Below are 20160 nucleotides of genomic sequence, written 5' to 3' on the forward strand. Positions count from 1 at the left end.
TGAGAGAGAGAAGGGAGGCAGAGGGTTGGTGGTAGTGGATCCTCTAAACTTCAAAGTACTATTGGGCAGTCTGGATAGCTGCCTAATAGATAGTAGGCATCAAGTAAAAACCCGTCCAACAAAGGGAATAAATCAATGAATATTCTGTCTTAGGAATCCCCAACTGAGCCAAAAGGAAGTTACATTATTCAAAAGCAAAGAACATATTAAGAGTGAACCCAACTACTTCTCTTGCTTGTCAACTACTCTTAGGAAGATTAAACAGAAATTGGGATTATAACTCTCAGTAGAGAATCTGAGGGTGGTGTCACAAATTATAGGTAGATCACATGAAATATGAATGCAAATAACTAATAGGTAAAGGATTTTTGGGTGCACTAGATCTGTGCTGCCCAGTACAGTAGCCATATATGTGCTAGATTAATTTCTCATGGAAGAGATAGCCTCTGTGTATGTTATGAGGTTTTTGGTTGCAAGGAACAGAAATACTCTTCTAAAAGTAGCTAAAATGAAAACATTTATTGTCTCATATAACAGGAAGTTCAGAGGTAGGGCAGTTGCAGGGTTGTTCAGTTCGGGTCTCAGGGATGTCATCAAGGACCTAAGCTCTTTTGTTCTTCCCACCCTGCCATGCTCAGCATGTAGCATTTGCCCTCTGTCCTGTCTCCTCCAGTCCCCAGCATGGCCTGGGCCCCAGGCAGCTTATCCTCACATAACCATCACTAAAGGCTGGTGGAAGAAAGGAGTGTCCTTTTCTTCATGGGGAGAAAGTCTTCTTGACCTCTGTCTCTCTAGCAAACTTCCCCTCGGTCCCCGCTGTTAGGATTGGGACAATGCTGTGCCCTGCTATAGGGGAAGCTGGGAAAATAAATATGTGGCAGAGAGAGCTGGGTTGCCTGACAAAGAAGAAGAACTAACGAATGACCATTGACCAGCCAGCAAACAGGCTCTTCCTATGTGTCCTCTGTGGGCCTGGCATGGGGCAGGCCCTCAACACATCTGTGGGATGAAGAGAATGGAATGACAGTTAATCCAGAGTTCCCTCTAGACACTTATTGACTTTGTTCTGAGAGGCCGTTGCTACCTAAATGATATCATTTCTCAGGAGCACATTCAGAGTGGCTCCAGGTCAGACGGGCCTGTGTTTCTACTTGATACACATGACATTGGATTTTCCCCTTTCTTCTTTTTTTAAATTTTTTTCTTTTTCTTTTTTAAAAATTTCTTTATTGATTAAGGTATTGCATATGGGTCCTTATCCCCCATTGCCCCCCCCCCCCCCCCGCCACTCATGCCCTCACCGCCCTGTTGTCCATGTCCATTGGTTAGGCTTATATACATGCATACAAGTCCTTTGGTTGATCTCTCCCCCTTACCTCCACCCTCCCCTACCTTCCTTCTGAGGTTTGACGGTCTGATCGATGCTTCTCTGTCTCTGGATCTGTTTTTGTTCATCAGTTTATGTTGTTCATTATATTCCACAAATGAGTGCGGTCATGTGGTATTTATCTTCTCTGACTGGCTTCTTTACTCAGCATGGTGAACAATGGAGTGAAAACGCCTGCACCACCTGCCTATGTGACCGGGGCAAGGTCCGGTGCCACACGCAAGCCTGCCCCCCTCTGAGATGTGAAAAGGTACCGAGAGAGCGTGTAGCGTGATTTTCAAAGTTTTATTCTGGACCACGTCAGACATGGGTTTCTTAGTCCAGTGTGTCCTTTGGGGCAATCAAAAGTTTATAATGTTTAGTATATCGTATAAAGGTATGAAAGGTCTGCTTCCAGGAAGGAGGGCTGAGGGGAGGCAGACATGCCGGGCTGGGTGAGGTGGGGGAAGAAGAGAGGGTGGTGATGCGATATGGCCTCCTGTCCCACTGGCTGGGATGTCTCCTGAGCACCCTTCTACACCCTCCCTTCTTCCTGTTTCCTCAGGGTCAGAGAAGGGCTCAGCGCCATGGGGAGTGCTGTGAGGAATGTGTGTCTCCTGCCGGAAGCTGCTCCCACCTTGGGAGTGTGCGGTACCAGGATGAGATGTGGCAGGGCTCCGCCTGTGAGTTCTGCGTGTGTGACCGCGGCCGAGTGACCTGCCACACCGGAGAGTGTGCCAGGGTGGAGTGTGCCCAGGTAAGAAGCAAGGGCATTTCCACCTGGACTGTGAGAGCGCTCTCTGGTGGGATAGGGGGTCTCTCCCCGGTTCCCTACTTCTTGGCAGCAGAGGGGCCCACCCGGCCAGCAGGTGGACTGCTTCTAGCACGAGGATGCTGTGGTTTAAAGTAAATGTCCCTGTTTGCTCAGACAGGCTCGGAACAGTCCCCTGGAGCCTTCAGCGCTCAGGGCATCTGGTCAGAGGGGAAGGCCTGGGACAGACACAGGAAGGGAAGGACACGATGTGGCCATGAGCCTCTCCGCCAGTGCAGCTGACCTCGTTGCTGGTGCCTGCCCAGCTGGCTGTGCTTGCGAGACAGGGGCCCTCGGGGGCTCCAGGCTCAGCTTCTGCTGCAGGCCCACTGGCAGCGGTTACTCAGAGAGGAGGGCCAGCACCGAGGGGCTGCTCCTGGTGCCCAGGAAAGAGAATAAAATGTTTTTATGCTTTTGTTCTAAGTGTGTGTGTGTGGGGGGGGAGCTCCACTTGCCTTTCTGAATAGTGGCATGGTCCCCAAATTGGAGACTTATTGGAATTTATTTTACCTGAGATGGCTTTAAATCAGTAGACTCTTGACCCTGATATATCTCATGTGTGGTGCAGTAAAAAGAACAAACTGTGAGAGTGAGAGTGTGTGTGTGTGTGGGGGGGGAGGGGGGGTCAAGAGTAATTAACTCCCTTGACCTCTTTTAACTTCTGCTGTCTGCTGAATTTCTAGAAGCCTCTCACAAAGTAGCCCCTGTTTGCACTATAGTATATTATAGGGAAATTGCTTCTTTTTTCTCTCTCACTTTGAACTCAATTTTTACCCACTGCAAAACAAATTGCTTTTAAAGTTGCCTCTTTCTCCCCTACCGCTCCCTTCCGCCCCACCAGTTCCCCGCGGGGTTGTGAATTTGAACAGAAGAGGGAAACTCCGGGGATCAGAGGCACTGGGTGTCTGTAAAGATATTTTTCTTTCTAATTCTTCCTCCCCACGTCTCAGCTCCTCCTCACACTGAGCCTAAGGAGGAACAACCTCGCAAACAAGCCTGCCTTGACAGGGTTATTTTTCATTTGCCTCCTACATCGGAGTCCTGGCAGACCTGAGACATGTTTAAGTAAAGCGGGTCTTGCTCCTTGCAGATTTACTTCCCCCCACACACCTTTTCATTTCTTCTCCTTCATTATGTCAGGGCGTCAGAATTGTTGGATGAAGATGAGAAAAACCCTAATCAGGGCCCTTGTCTTTCTCCCTCTCTCGGGCTGAGGCAGGGCTTCCTGGCCTCGGCAGTCTGCCCAGAGGATGCTGGGTTATTTCCCAAGGTTTTAATTTGTCTCAGATCTTTGGGTTTATGGAAGACATGATCCTGGTCGGGTGAGTCCTTCCTCCATCTATTTTGTCTGAACAAGGAGTCGCTCTCAGAGAAGATCATTTGACCTATTACCCCCAATGTTGGGGAGTTTCCAAGTGCTTCCTGTGACACCTACATGTGGCAGCATAAGCCAGGTCTTCTCTGTTTTTAGGGAAAACGAGGAGCAACTGTGGAAGTAAGTGGAGAGGGCCCTCGGTAGTCTTCAATAGCACTGCCTCATCTCTTTCCACTTTCATCTCCCATCCCCACCTCATCTTCTCTCCTATTTCTTCAGGTGCTTTTTTCCACATTACTTCCATGTTCCTAAATTTCATTTAAGGTGCAGGGTTCTAAACTGGAAACACTATCAGAAGTGAAATTTGCCTGACCAGAGTGGCTCAGTGGTTGAACATCGACCTATGAACCAGGAGGTCATGGTTTGATTCCCAGGCATATGCCCAGGTTGTGGGCTTGATCCCCAGTAGGGGGCATGCAGGAGGCAGCCCATTAATGATTCTCTCTCATCATTGGTGTTTCTATCTCTCCCTCTCCCTTTCGCTCTGAAATAAATAAAATATATTAACAAAAATAAGTGATATTTTAACTAAAATCGAATCTTACAAAGAATATTGCTTAGCCTTCTTTCTATGCCGTACATCTGTAAATAATGACCTTGGTTAATGACCTTGTGTAAACCTGGGCATGTTAACCTTGGTTAGTATGGTTAATGACCTTGGAAAAGCTTGGACATACTAACTTCCCTACTTCTGTTTAGTTGGATATAGAAAGATGAACAAGACACACTCTGATCTAAGAGTTCCTAACCTTTGGGGAAGTCAGATACATAGACAGAAATTATAATATGTGGTGACACTAACAATTATGGAAGTATGAATTAAATGCATTAGGAACACCTGCAGAAAATGATTATGTCTGCCCAAGGGAGCAGTGAAAATATGCTACTGGTATTTTTATTCAATTCTCACCTACTTGCTGCCTTTTCTAGAATATCAAGGTCATTAGATTTCTAATCTTGGATAGCAAGGGTGGATTAAGTCTAAGTGTTTGCACATCCACAAAGATGAGGAAGCAAATTGTGTAGCTTCACAATTGTAATGATTATCTCACTGGTTATCAACAGCAGTATTCTGAAGAGCATTGAAATCAGGACGCAACTCTTCTTTAAAAAGGAGAACATGGTGCCCTGGCAGGTGTTGCTCAGTGGTTAGAGCATTGGTCCACACACTGAAGGATCTTAGGTTTGATTCCTGGCCAAGGGAATGTATCTGGGTTGCGTGTTCAATCCCTGGCCCCCGTGGGGGTACATGAAGGAGGCAACCAATCGATGTGTCTCTCTCTGGCTCGTTCCCTCCCATTCTCTCTAAAAATCAATGGAAAAAATATCTTCTGGTGAGGATTAACAAAACAACAACAAAAAAAGGAGAATATGGTATGACCCTTGTCTTTGACATAGTAAAACCAAATTCCTAGATGTAGGAACATAAATCAACAGTAGAATAGCACAATATGATGATTTTCATTTTCCTATATTTTGTGTTATCTTTAAAGATGAATTCAGATAAAAAAATCAAATTATCTTTTTTTTTAAGGGATCTAGCATTCATGCATACAGGGGTGGGCGAAGTAGGTTTATAGTTGTGAATACGTGAAACACAGTTTATTGTATTATGTTTATTAATCATTATATTATTTTCCAAGTGAACAACTGTAAGCCTTCTTTGCCCCACCCTATATATGAGACATAAACGTATGGGGCGATGGATGGGTGATTGTAGCAAAGTGCATGGGAGGGGGTAGGCATGCCATAAAAGTGAGGCGCCTTCCCCTTCTCCAGTAAAGGAAAAACCTCTCAGAAGAGTGTTTCCTTTCCCAGTGGGCAGGTGTGTGGAGACTTTGTCTGGTGGGTGGATATAGGTGTGAGTCAGTGGGGAGGGGTGAGCAGAATTCGTTTGGCCCATGCAGCAGAATCTTCTCAAAAGAAAAAGAATTAGTTTTGTTTCACAAAGCAATTTTTCTCCAAGCAAAAGTCAAAAGCTAATTGGAGTGAGTTCCCCACCGCAGTGAACTGACACAGTTTGGGGCATCCAGGCTTCTATAAATAACAGATGTATTTAGAACTAACCACCTCACCAAAACCGAATCCTTGCTGCCCGGGCGCAGGGCTTGCTGTTACCTACAGGAGCAAAGAAAACTCAGAGCTGCCACCTTCTTTGCTTTGTTGGGGTAATGCAGGCTCCATCTTCAGCGTTGTCTCTGTATTGTAGTGGGCACTCAAGAATCTCACACATTTTGTCTTTAATAGAAGTACACATACTCTGTCTTGTTTCAAAACATTGTTTTAAGCAACGTAGATTACATGCCTATAAACCCCTTTTTACGCTTTCAAATCAAATTTCACCGTGTTTCTGGGTTATGCCTTCACTACTAGCTCATTTGTCACATTTCTGCAAAACAATTTATATGTAAATAGTCTGCTCTCTGTAGCACCCACTGTCCTCTGATTTGGCATTAGATTTTGATAGGCATCGATCTATAGAACTCCCTTCTTATTGACATTACTTCTTAGACACTAAAAAGTTCATGTGTGTGGTGTTTTTTGTTTGTTTGTTTCTTTAAAATGTTTATGTTTTCCTTCATTAAAATAATACATTTTCATTTTAGGAAATTGAAGACAAGAAAAGTGAAAGAGACTTTAAAATCTATTCATAATGCTACAATTCAAAGCAACCAATGCTGTTTTTATATTTTTCTTTCATGCACAGTGTTTTAAACATAAAATATCATTGTGATTATTCTGTTTAAGCTATCTTACATGATTTAGTTTTTGGCCTAACATGGTTTCTACACTTTAGATATAATATAGTTCCCAAATAAATAATGTCTTCATTTAAAGAGACATCACCATTTTTTAGAAAACAGATATATCTTTACAAAGTGAAAAGTGCTTTCAAGAATACTTTTTGGCTCATAGATATTAGATGTTAGTGTATGCATACAAAAAATTGTAAACGGAGATTGTATTTTTAACCGGAGATTCCCTGAGAGGTGAAGCTCCAGTGGAATTATACTTTCTCAATTACAAAATTCAGAATTATTTAATTTTTATACTAAGTATTTATTATTATTTTGTAATTAAAAACAAAAATTTTGAAATTGCTGATATTGGGAAGTTAAAATAATAACAATTTCAAAGTTAAACATCTACTTTCCTAGTGTGGCATTTTTTTCCTGCCTCATAATTTTTAAAAATAGTGATTATGTAAGTTAGATAACAGTTTCAGAATATTGAATAGCCATTGTTCTATGTTTAACTTATGCCTGAGACTACATCTGTGCACAGAGGAACGTGTCTGGTTTTGTTTTCAAGGGAAAACATTGGTTTGACTTGAGCTGTAAATGAAACCGAACCACAAGTTCAAACCTTGTGTATTAAAGAAAGCCTGATCCTTTTCTGAAGCTCATAACTTTCCAAGACGGCAACATTAACCTTGGCCATTCTTGTTATTCATGTGAGCTCCTGATCCTGGGTAGGAAATTATTTAGGGATCTGTGCACAAGTATCACCAGAACTGGAAGAAAAAGGTTTTGGGGATGACTAGTGACTGTACTGAGCAGACTTTCTGTAGGAAGACAGTGCGGTGGTGGTGGTGGTGGTGGTGGTGGTGGGGGCCAAGGCGCAAGAGAGCGCTCAACGTTTTTTATTCCAGTCAGGGAATCCAGCTGCTTCGAAATTTAGCATTGCTACCTGGGGATGTTAATTTGATAAGTCTCTGCAACCCTTACTTCTACAGGGTGAAGAATTAATTCACTTAGATGGAAAATGCTGTCCTGAATGCATTTCAAGGAGTGGCTATTGTGTTTATGAAGAAAATGCAGAATTTGTGAGTATAGGGCAAATAACTAAAGGCTATTAAGAACTAATAATTCAAAAAAAGAGCTAATAATTCAAAATTAATTTAGTGAGGGGGTATTAACTCCTCATTTCTTTCACCTATTCATTTGTTCAACAAATATGATTGTGGACCTACTATGTGACAGGTACTGGGGATGCAGATGCAGACATAGTAGGTGCAGTCCATACTCTCATGGAGCTTACATTGTAGTGTGGGAACACAGAGGACAAAGTTCTGCCTAGAGTATAAAGCAGCTTAATGGACTAGGGAGTACCTGGGATGGAGGCATGCGCTCTTTTATGTAAGGTGGTTGGGGAAGTCTCTCAGGCAGAGAAATTTGAGCACAATTTCTCAGCAATTGAAAAAGCCTGAAGCAGAAATGTGTTTGGTGCGTTCAAGAAACCGCAAGAGTATGACAGCCCGACTAATGTGGCTCAGTGAGTGTCAACCTAAGAACCAGAAGGTCACCGTTTGATTCTGGTCAGGGTTGCAGGCTCCATCCCCAGTGTGGGAGGTGCAAGAGGCAGCTGATCAACGATGCTCTCTCATCATTGATGTTTTTATCTATCTCTCCCTCTCCCTTCTTCTCTGAAATCAATACAAATATATATTTTTAAAAAAGAGTATTGCTGACACCAAGTGACTGAGGGGAAAGGAGTTGGAGATGAGGTTCAGTGATAAAGATGCATTTACCCTGATGCAGATGGCAGCTGTTGGGCAGTGCTAAGCAGAGCAGTACCTGGGATCTGGATTACTTGTGAGAGGATCATTTGGGCTGCTACTTGATCGAGGGACAGAGGGGACGAGACTGGAAGCAGGTGGTTCAGTTCAAAGGTTTTGCCATAGTCCAGAGAAAGGGTGATGGTGTCTTGGCCTAGGGAGGAAGTGGTAAAAAGTGACCAGACCCTGGATTTATTTTGCAGATAGGATCAAAGAATTTTGATGGATTGGATGTTTTGAAACTCTGCTTGCTAAAGTTTTATTTCTCCTTATATCTGTACTTTTTTACTGTATAGCCAAAGGAAAAAATATTTATCTTAATCTTTTCAAATGTATTCTATTCATGTATCCCATATTTTTCACATGAGGTTGTGGAATGTTAATAAGTTCACCGTGTTCTTAAAAAACCTGCCTGTTGATCATAAATACAACTGCTTCATTGACCAATCAGAAGAGGATTATAAGAATTAGGATTAGGTACTTTGATTTGTGAACTGATTCTTATATACTTTTTCTCTGTGATCTGGGTAGATTGCATCTATCCACCTGCCAGTGTTCTGTATGTGTTGAGGAGGCAGTATTGTGTAGGGTTAGTGTGCAAGCACTAGATTGAGATCCCTACTTTGCCACATACTGTGATCTTGGGCAAATTATGTAATAATACTCAGCTGTAAAGTAGGGATAAAAATGGTACTAGCTCATGGGTCTATTGAGATGATATGTATAAAGCACTTAGAACAGTGCCTGGCACACACAAAACAGCTTTAAAATGATATTATTATGTTGTTGGCATTGTTTAATAGTGGTGTTTCATAATTCAGTCATTCTTGTTTCTTAAGAATTTAAGAGATTAAAGTTTCCCTGTAGATGTTGAATCTGTATTTTCTCAATCATAGTATTAATTTTTCTGCTCATTTTTGGAGGTCAATTAAGCTCAGTAGAATTAAAATAAATTTTAGATTATTTTAAATAAGCGCAAATCCCCTTAATGCTCTTTCTAGTTCTGTGTAAGATTCAAGAGGTTCTTACAAAGTTAGGTCTCTTGACTGTGAAGTCCTTCCCATTGAGGGGAATGGAAGCCAAGTGCTCAAACACAATGTGAGAATGAGAATTTAAAAATATTTCCTGGGCTTCTTTTCTTCGCCTCATATTGCTATGCTTTTCTCGTTTTATATAAAGATAGATTTTATTCCTATTCATAACTGACGAATGGTATTGCATGTCACTTGGGGGAAGATGGATAGTTCCTAATGAAAAAAACAGATAGCTCAGCCTAATGGTGTTTTTAGTGGTATAATAAAAACATTTCTCTTTGTCCCTAGATGTCCTCAAATGCAAGTGAAGTTAAACATATTCCAGTAAGTATAGATTTTTAACTTTATGTAGACACTTATAAAATTGTTTTAAGCAATGATCTGCATAAGCTGTTATGTGGAACCTTACTGCCTTAGGATTTGTGACAGTCATGTTTGATGGCCCTGGCCTCAGATTAAGAATCTTAATAATAACTAAGACTTTGATTCTTTGAACTTTTCCTCCTTTCTTTAGCTTGTCTCCCCCTCCCCCAATTGGTAACGAATACTTCAAATACAAGCTCCTACATAGATCCTTTTCATTCCTGTGATGATTTTCTCCTCCTGAATTTTCTGGCCTAAAATAGCTCAGTTTAGCCATTAGTGCAATTTCATGTACTGCAGAGCATTCAAGAGAGAGCTTTTGGGTCTTGAGAGTGTTCACTCTCCAAGCAATACCACATGTTCACTCTCTCTTGTGTTTGCAGGACAGTGTTGTATGGTTTCTTTTTAAGGGAAAATGTAAGCATGTTTGTTCTTCTGAGCAACCTTACACTGTTGGAGGATATAGAATCTGGTCTGCCTTGAAATGGAAGAAAAGCATTTCTGCTTTCTCAAGATACTCTCTCTCGTTTTTGTAATATTGTCATTCATTGTTGCTAAATACTGCCACATTGGAATTTTAACATGGTTTGGCTTAATAAATATGTTATCAAATCTTTGTCTTAAAATATGTTCTCCTATTACCTGTTCTACCTCCTTCATCACCCCCAAAACCTTCTGGTGGGAACCTTTGTCTTTTTCCTATATTCTGGGCAAGTGGGATAGCAAGCAATAAATAAATAAATAAATACTCTTTATAATTCACAGTAGACTCTCTATCAAAGTACTAATGTTTATTACCACAATTTGCTTGGCGGGAAAAAATATTTTAAAATATATATTTTTTATTGATTTTTTACAGAGAGGAAGGGAGAGGGATACAGAGTTAGAAACATCGATGAGAGAGAAACATTGATCAGCTGCCTCTTGCACGCCCCCTACTAGGGATGTGCCCGCAACCCAGGTACATGCCCTTGACCAGAATTGAACCTGGGACCCTTCAGTCAGCAGGCTGAAGCTCTATCCGCTGAGCCAAACCAGTTAGGGCAGGAAAAAATATTTTAGTGTAAAGCTGCCCTTGGCACATCTATAGCCCACTAAAAAGGTACCTGCCAGGCCCTAACCAGTTTGGCTCAGTGGATAGAGAGTCAGCCTGCAGACTGAAGGGTCCCAGGTTCAATTCCGGTCAAGGGCATGTACCTGGGTTGCGGGCACATCCCCAGTAGGGGGTGTGCGGGAGGCAGCTGATTGATGTTTCTAACTCTATCCCTCTCCCTTCCTCTCTGCAAAAAAATCAATAAAACATATATTTTTAAAAAAGATACCTGCCAGAAGTTTCACTAAGAATACAATGACACTACTGTTACTCTTACCATAGCAACCATAAGGAAATTCGGGGCTTCCACCAGCTTCTTATTGTTATTATGAAAATTGTAGGCAATGTATCTGCTAATCACTAAGTACCGAGTAAACCCCTCTGGTGTTTTCTCTGTGAGATGGGATGGGAAACAAGTGCTCTATGCTTCATGCTTATTGTGGGAGCCCCAGAATGCTTTCACAAAGTATCTCTCTGCCTGGGTTCTATATTAAAATAACCCAATTAAAAACAAAGAATTAGAAATACTGTTCTTTTAAATTTAAGACACCTCTACTAATGTCCTCTTTCAGAGTTAGGTTTGACATGGTACTGATCAGGAGCCTTCACTTTGTCCCATATGGAAATGATAAATTCTCCATCAGCAAACTGTCTTCAGAATCTCTGCACTCTGCTAACAACACCTTTATTGTCTCATGTAGGAGGGAGAGAACTGGGAGGATGGCCCTTGCAAGCTGTGTGAGTGCCGGGGGGCTCAGGTAACTTGCTATGAGCCCTCGTGTCCACTGTGTCCAGTGGCCACACTAGCCCAGGTGGTGAAGGGACAGTGCTGCCCAGAATGCACGGCAGGTGGGTCCATATCTAATTTATTTCTACTGAGATGTTTTCTGCTGCCGAAAAGAACTCAGATCCTCTCCCCCTGCCCTTGCTTTTTTTTTTTTTTTCCCAAACCACCCATTGACTCTGTTGTTTTTTCCTTCCTAATTTTTCTAACAAATGATGTTAATTCATCTTTGTCCAGGTATTTGCCAAATTCAACGGATGATGAGTATATGACTCCTGGCCAAGTCATTGACCATCTCTAAACCTTAATTTTCTTGTCAATAAAATGTGCTTTATCTACCTCACAAAGTTATTGTGAAAAATCAAATAACATAATTTTTGAAAACTTGTAAAGGCAACGATTTGGTAGGACTGTTTCAGTTTTTAAGCTATAAGGACAATTGCTGAAAGTTTGTTATGGATGTCCATTTTTTTTTTTAAAGGTGAGCAATTAAACAGATGGTTTCTTTTGCAATTCTCAAAAGGGTTTTTGAAGTTTAAAGACTCATTAATTTCTTCCAAAGGAAATTTTTACCTACTTGTCCTGAAACTCTGCTTTCAAATCACCTGGGGTGGAATTAGTTCCAGTTAATAATTGTTGGCAAGCGCTGGGGTTACTCTGGCTGAGCAGTAATTTGCCTATGAGCTTTGTCTCTCAGAGAAGTGGCATTTTCTTCCATTCATATTTCATAATTAATTGTTTTCATCCATGGGTTGCAGTTTTCCATATTGGCAGTTGTAGCACTCAACTTATTTTGGCTAATCACAGTGTTTCATGAAGAGTGTATTATGAGAAGAGCAAAGCAACTTTATGTTTTAATTACATTACCTTCACCAAAGTGGCTCTCTGGGTTTTCCAAAGCAAACATTTAGCACATGATAATGTAGCATACCTTGAAAATCAGGTCCTTGACAACTTTAATACCTGAAGGAAATTCTTTGCGGACAATTACCGTTAAATTCAGTGATAATCCCAGTTACGGGGAATGAGATTTGACATTTTAGAGAAAAAGAAGAAAACTGGCTGTATTTCTTTTTTAAAAAATACAATTTTTTTTTTAAAAAATATCGGTTTTATGTCTTAACGTTTTATGCACATCAAAGCTTAAGAACATCTGAAAAGTCATAAATTATCAAATCTGTTTAAATCATATATTGTAGAGCTAGCCATTCCTGTCTTAAGAGGAATTCCTGCAGGTAGAAGCATTAATAGGCTGGTTTGGTAATGTTTTTAGCATCTTTAATTTGAAGCTATAGGAGACAGTGATGCCATTTCAGTAAGGAGGGATTTTAGGAAATCTTGCATTAAAATATTTTTTTCTATTTGGGAGCCTTTTTCCTACTTAAGTTTTAGAGTTTTCTGTTCTTCATATTCCATTCAGCTCTTTTTTGGGGATGATGTAAGAGAAATAAATTAGATGGTCTTTACTGAGTTCTCTTCTTCTTTATCTTTGATTGCAGTTTACTGCCACCCAGACTGCTTGACCTGCTCTCAATCTCCAGACCACTGTGTCCTCTGCCAGGACCCCACGAAGCTGCTGCGGAATGGACGGTGTGTGCACAGCTGCGGCCCAGGATTTTACCAGGCTGGGGCCCTCTGTTTAGGTATGGCTCCAAGCAGAGCATCCAGAGGTGGACAGAGGCTGACTGCTGTCAAGGAGGGGGTCCTGGATGCAGGAAATGCACAACTCCCAAACCATTATTAGATAGTAAAGCCATCCATAGGTTACTCGACTTCTTTACCTGCAGGTCTCTTTCTTCTAATATTTTACAGGTATTTCTAGTCTTACTGGCAGATAGGTGATGGGGAGGGCAGATGCTTGCTATGTAGTCATAGCTGGATTTTTCATTTTTTGAAGGATAGTAATATCAGGATGCTTGGTGTCATTTATTAAAACATGCAGTGAATCCAAGATAGAACTTCAGTATTGACACGGACCTTTGAGATCACTTATTAGAACTTTCTCATTTTGCAAATGTGGAACCTGTGGAACAGAGAATTAACCTACTTTCTCAACATCACACAGGTAATAGAGCTCATCTCTCATGGGTTCTTACCGGACAGAGAATTAACCTGCTTTCTCAACATCACACAGGGAGTTGGTAATAGAGCTCATCTCTCATGGGTTCTTACCAGCGGATCCAGAATGTGTTCATGTGTATTTTAGAATTCTTATATGAAGTGAAAAGGAGAACTTACCTGGGAAAATTTAGTATGGTTGAGGTCAAACCATAGTTGCTTTTTCCTCTATTTCTGAATCATAGTATTAACTATGAATTTAAGAGTGTATAGGTTCATACCCTGGCTGTGAGTATTTAAGCTCTCTGTACCTCAATATTCTCATCTGTAAAATGGGGTAACACTGGTGCCTTCCTCAAACGGTTCTTGTGAAAATTAAGTGTGTCAATACATGTGAAGTGTCTAGGATATAGTCATGGATCAATATAGGTCAACTGTTTTTATTATTTTTGCGATTATTCATTTACTCCTTTCTTTCCTGATTTATAGTCTTCAGACTGTTTGAAATTTATTTATATCTCTGCCATAGGTTGTGAAGGGCAAGAGGCCAGGGGTATTTTTGTGCAATGGTTGAGTGAGAAAGATATTGGGGACTAGTGGATAAAAAGAAAATAACTCAGACCCCTGAACCTAACTGCCTGGCTTCAAATGCCAGTTTCATGTGTCCTTGGTCAAGCTCCTTAACCTCTGAGTTTGTTCCTCATCTGTAAAATGGGGATTAATAATATCTATCCCATATGGTTGCCATAACGATGAAATGCATTTGTATATTAAAGCACTTTGTACAGTGCTTGGCATGAAATAGATGCTCTATGATTGAAGGCTAAGATTTTTTTTTTCTTTTTTATTTCCTGTGACCCCAGAGCCTCAGAATTGAGCTGTGCAGGAAATGACTCTGCAGTGGTGTCTTTGAGCTAATCAGAGCTTCCCTTTTCTTTCTCCCAACCCTGTCCGGAGCAGCCTGCCAGCCTCAGTGCTCCACGTGTTCCAGTGGCCTGGAGTGCTCCTCCTGCCAGCCGCCCCTGCTGATGCGGCATGGGCAGTGTGTGTCCACCTGCGGGGATGGCTTCTACCAAGATCGCCACTCCTGTGCAGGTAACCACTGGCCAGACCAACAGCTGGCTGGGCCACTGAGAAAGCCACTCCCTACTCCTAAGCCATCTGGGGTCACTAGGAGCTGTAAGTAGCTTCAAAGAAATTCTGAACGGACTCCTGATGGGATGAGAACAGTGGATGAGAGAGAGGGCATATGTTGTTTTTATAACCTCATTAGTGCTTTAGTGCTGTGCGTATGTGATGTAATTTTTATAAGTCTTTCTGCACACATTTGGGGGCACTGGGACAGTATTTGATTAGCCCCATACTTTTGGTTCAGGATTGTCATTATGTTATAAGTTAGATTCCTTCATAGTATAAATACAAAGGGCTTAAATGAAAATATAGGAGAAAATACATCTACATATTTTTTAAACTTCATTTCCACCTAAAGAGAGAGGGAGAAGCAGAAATAAGAAAGTGACATCATAATAACGAACTTGGACAAAAAAAGTAGGCATTTAAATGTCCTCTTGCTTTATTATCTATGTATTTTATCAGCTTTATATGCATGCTTTTATTTTAAATTAATGTCTAGTTGAAATTCTCATATTGTAACAGTCTCTGGAGGTGGGAGTAGTCTTAATATCATTTAATTTATTGTTTATACTTGATCACTTTTGCAATAGTGTTATGATCATGGGTATAAGGAAAAAAGTATATATATGAAGAATTTTTAAGTGCAGAAATGAGAGAATGGGTAACAGTGAAAGGAAAGACAGAGGCCGCGTCCTAAGGGCGGAGTCCTCTTCCTGAGGAGACAGGTAACCAGGGGTGCCCAGAGGCTGAGGCAGGTCTGCAGTGGAAGGTAAATTTGATAAGGTAGACAGGCCAGAGGGAGCTTCTGGAATGTTACTCCAGGTATTATGTTAACTACACTATCACCTGGGCAGAAAATGGGCAGATTCATGAGGATAATCAGAAGGTGGGCCAGTTTGAAGGTCAACTGATATGCTCCTCTCTTTCATACCCTCGGTTAGATTTTCAGGGAAATCATATGAAGATTAAAAGAGGATAAGTGCATAATATTCTTCAGATGTGCAAGCTGAAGAGCTCTAAGGCCATGTGAAGATTCCATGTGGGGAGGCTGCTGGTCCCCTCATTCCAGGCTGTGGTCAGAAGCACAGTCCACAGGACTGTGGACATCATCTTAAAAGGAAACACTGGTGCTGTCTGTGCATGCAGATGTGAGGATGGTGGGGCCAGTCCCTTGAGGGAATATGGAAGCCATACTAGCTTCAGAGCCTGGCTTGAGGGCTACAGGAATATCTTCTGTGTCTCTATATCCCCAGCATCAAGGGCTGCACAAAGCATTCAGCATTTGTTGAACAAGTGTGTAATGATGAAGGAACGTACTACCCCTTAATGATCCTTGATGGACCGTGTTTCAATACAAGTTTCAACCATAAAAGAGAAAAGAACCCTTAATGTTTATTATTTGTCATCTTCTATTTACCTGTTATTTTAGAACAGGTTCAGAGTGGGCACATACAAACGGCTTTGTAAGTGTCTAATGTTTGGGCAATTTAGGTAAATGGCTGAAATTTCAATTTGATGAAATCATTGGATGTATTCTTCACTCCTTTCTTCTATCCCATCAAAGAGACCTCCTACTAGCACTCCTGTGACAGATTTGCCTTTAAGAGGGAATTAATTTCCCTTAGATTTTATTCCACCCTCCCTACTGCTTCCATCCCCTACCACATATCCCACATACATATTTACTTTAAAATATTTTTTCCTATTTCTTTTGGAGGAAGCATTCTCCTTTCTCTTATGCCCACTGTTTTAATTGGTGATGTTAATGCTATTTTAGGGCACTTTAGAATAGGTAATGTTTCACTTGATTATTGGTTTATGTAGCTGACTGCTTTCACATTCCATCCACAAAGCCATACACAAATGCCTCTAGTAGAGAATTGCTGGGAAAATTTAATTCCTTCCAGGGAATTAAACCAATTTGCTTTAGTTCAGCCTGGTTGCATTTTTATGCATAAAATGAGAAGACAGAAGAGAGCAAGAGGAGAGAGAGAGAGAGAGAGAAAAGAAGAGGGAGAAAATGTTTTAAAAATTGAAGCTAAACTTGTGATCAATTTCTATATACTGTCTTGATGCTGAGACTACTGCCCAAATAATCTTTTTTAAAAAAATTGAATTTATTAGGGTGATATTGGTTCTCAAAACCATACAGGTTTTAAGTGTACAACTCAATAAAACATCATCTTCACACAAGCAAAGTCTCTTTCCCCCCATTCCCCACTTTTGCCCACCTCCATTTCCCTGCAACAGCCCCTTTCCCTCTGGCTATCACCATGCTGTTATCTATGTCTATATACTATCTTTTTGTTTAATCCTTTCTCATTATTGGAATTTTTTCCAATATTTCTGCTTGTGTCATTTTGGGTGACTTTTCACCATTGACCTTCGAAGACAGTTGGTCAACCAGTGCTCTTTCAGTATGTGTTAAACTTTTCAAAAAGAAGCCTGCCATTCTATGATTACAACAGGTTTTTTCTGGATTCATTCCTCTTGGCAGGGTCATTTGTGTTATGTTGGCATAATTCTCCACTTTATTGACCCATCAAAACCAAAATAAAGTGAACATTGTGCTGAGAAAACTAATTACCAGGAATTACCTGATTAATATTCATGCCCACTGTGTGAGATATAGGCAGAATGAAAAATGTGGGGCAGAGCCAAGCATTACATAAACATGGCTCTTCAACAAAAGAGTTCAAGCAGGTAAGCCGAGGGGAGTGAAAGAAGACAAGAGTCCTGCCAGAAACCACACTTTAAGAGCCCTTATCATTTTCCCTTCCCCTCAATTCTCTGGCATATACACACATACACACATGCTGTATGCATACAGACCTGGACATATGTGTACATATGTTAATATTATTGTTATACTAGTGGCCCGGTGCACAAAATTTGTGCATGGCATGGGTGTCCCTCAGTCCGGCCTACACCCTCTCTAATCTGGAACCACTCGGGGGATGTCCGACTGCCGATCCCTGGGATCGGGCCTAAACCGGCAGTCGGACATCCTTCTCACAATCTGGGACTGCTGGCTCCTAACCGCTTGCCTGCCTGCCTGCCTGATTGCCCCTAACTGCTTCTGCCTGCCAGTCTGATACCCCCTATATGCTCCCCTGCCAGCCTGATTGACGCCTAACTGCTCCCCTGCTGGCCTGATCACCCCCAACTGCCCTCCCCTGCTGGCCTGATCGCCCACATCTGCCCTCCCCTGCCATGACCTGCCTCCTCTGCTAGAACTGCCCTCCTCCATGCTGTGGGGAGCCTTGGGACCCCCCCAGGCACCACGCAGAGCGGCCAATGGGCCCTGCCTCCGCTGTGCATACAGCCATCTTGTGGTGGCCATCTCGTGATGACGTTGTGCGCGAGGGCCACCTAGGCTTTTATTAGTATAGATTCTTGTGCTTGACTACACTGAATAATGTTGTACATATAGATAACATTATGTGCCCCATACCAGTCCCTGCTTCCTTTCCCTCGCCTTCCCCGACTTTGGAGTTTGATGCTTTGTAACTAACACTCAGAACCACCCAGTTTTGATACTAGTCTCAACCAGAGACAGGTAACGTGTAAGTTGTCTCTTTCCCACAACTGGTAAGGCCAAGGATAATCACCCTCTTAGTACCCACATCTCACTATTTAGGCCTGGCATTCGGGCTTCTGCCTTAACCTCTCGGCTAACCTGGGATATGGTCCAACATGCCTGTTGCCCAACCTGTCCTATTCTTGACACCATGACATCAGGCCCTAGGACTGGACTTCTACTTTGCTTCCTGCCACTTTGCCCTGTTGTGATCCATTTTCAGGAATGAACAGCTCATCTCATCATCACCCCCAGCCTGATGGTCAGGCTTGAAGCATGTGTAGATGCTCCTTTCCCCCTCCTTCACCCCCATCACCTTGCCCCCTTTTTGCATGGCTCTTGGATACCACTTGTCCTGAATGTATGGTTTTCTCCTATCAGAGTGGTGGTTCCATTGCCTCTTCTTAGAAATCCAGGCATTAAATCTACATCTGGATTCAGGCTGAGCTCACCATGACCTCAGAACATTCTTTCTTGCTTGTCCTGCTCCTCTTTTCAATCAAATTCTGTTCCAGTCTGGCAGGACCATTGAATTGTGCACACAAATCCTACATATATGAGCTCAGAAGAAGAAAACTTAAAACAAGCAAACTAATATACTCCATGTGAGATTAGTTTGAAATGAATGGACTTTGAGTAGAGAAAGTAGAATGTAACCCATTTTTATATGTGTACCAGTGTTTGTTTTGTCTCCTTAACACTTTTGTTATGCATAATGGCCCGAGGATGGAGCTGTGTTACTCCATGGCGAGAGCTGCCTTCATTCTGCAGATCCTGAGATGGGAGGGAGGGAGTGAAACACGGCACTTAAGACCGTAGGCTCTGGAGGCAAACCGCCTGGCTTCCAGGCCTGCCTCCGCCCTTTACAACGAGCACTTCTTGAACTCTGTGTTTTAGTTGCCTTATGGGTAAAGCAGAGACAGTAACATCGGCCACATAGTGTTCTTGTGAGGATTAGATGAGTAAATGCACACATGTCCTTAATCCTACCAGACCTGAGGCCCTGAACCTAACTGTCCCCTGTACCTGGGCTCCTGAGCATTAAAGAGAAAAAACCAACATGATATTGAAAAATGTTAGTTACATGCAAACAAATGGTTAGAATAAGATGGAACTTGGAGACATTGTAGAAAATAGGTCTACCTTTCATCTAGTGCCAATATTCCACCTTTGTGTGGAAATTACTGAAAAATTGGTACAGCAGTCTGGTAGGGTTAAGGATGGTGCCTGCTACCTAGAAGCCCTGCATATATGTTAGGAGATTTGAAATGTACTTTCCATTACCCCTCTTCCCTGTTCCCTTTCTCTCACTCCTCCATTCATTCCCTTTTGACCACTCTAGGTCCTGAGGCTATGAAGATAAATAAGACTCTGTCTTTGCCTATAGTGAGCTTCACTGAAGGCAGAGTTAGCCGCTGCTTACAGAGTAACACAAAAAATTTAAAAACTCAAGACCTATGGAGTTTATTCTATTGAGAAATCATTTGATAATCTAATGGGAGATCCCTTGTATGTGACTTTCCGTCTTTCTCTTGCAGCCTGTAAGATTTTCTCTTTGTCCTGAACATTTGCCATGGTAATTATGATGTGTCTTGGTGTGGGTCTTTTTGGGTTCACCTTGTTTGGGACTCTCTGGGCTTGTGTGACTTTTTTCTTCCCCACCTCGGGGAAGCAGGCATGGCAGGAGCAGGGGCTGAGCAGGAAGAGAGCTTGCTCTGCCTGTGGGAGCTGACCCGTGGGCTTGCCCCTCCCTGTGGCAGAGGAGCTGGAGTGAACAAGCTCAGACTAGATCATCTTTGGCCTTCCCCATGCTTAGGTGACCTATTGTGGGGTGGCAGCAGGTCTTCTAGATGCATCATCTCCTATCCTCATTTCTTCTTGTCTTACTTAAGTTGTTGATTTTTTCATCTGTTTCTTCTAGCTTCTTCCATATGTTATTGATTTTTTCATCTGTTTCTTCTTGCTTCTTGCAGAGGTTGTCGATTTTTTCCTCCATCCGGTGTT

General features: G+C 41.9%; 1 protein-coding gene across 1 annotated transcript in view; it reads left to right on the top strand.

The window, feature by feature from the left end:
- FRAS1 (Fraser extracellular matrix complex subunit 1) overlaps positions 1–20160 on the top strand; it is a 479756-nt gene that overhangs the window by 194581 nt on the left and 265015 nt on the right. Inside the window, exons 8-14 of the mRNA XM_006778222.2 lie at positions 1536–1637; positions 1932–2123; positions 7289–7378; positions 9433–9468; positions 11302–11449; positions 12884–13027; positions 14403–14537. Of these exons, the coding sequence (XP_006778285.1) occupies positions 1536–1637; positions 1932–2123; positions 7289–7378; positions 9433–9468; positions 11302–11449; positions 12884–13027; positions 14403–14537 (847 nt within the window). The remainder of the gene's footprint in view (positions 1–1535; positions 1638–1931; positions 2124–7288; positions 7379–9432; positions 9469–11301; positions 11450–12883; positions 13028–14402; positions 14538–20160) is intronic.

The sequence above is a fragment of the Myotis davidii genome, unplaced genomic scaffold, assembly GCF_000327345.1.
Source record: "Myotis davidii unplaced genomic scaffold, ASM32734v1 scaffold449, whole genome shotgun sequence".
NCBI classification, from domain to species: domain Eukaryota; kingdom Metazoa; phylum Chordata; class Mammalia; order Chiroptera; family Vespertilionidae; genus Myotis; species Myotis davidii.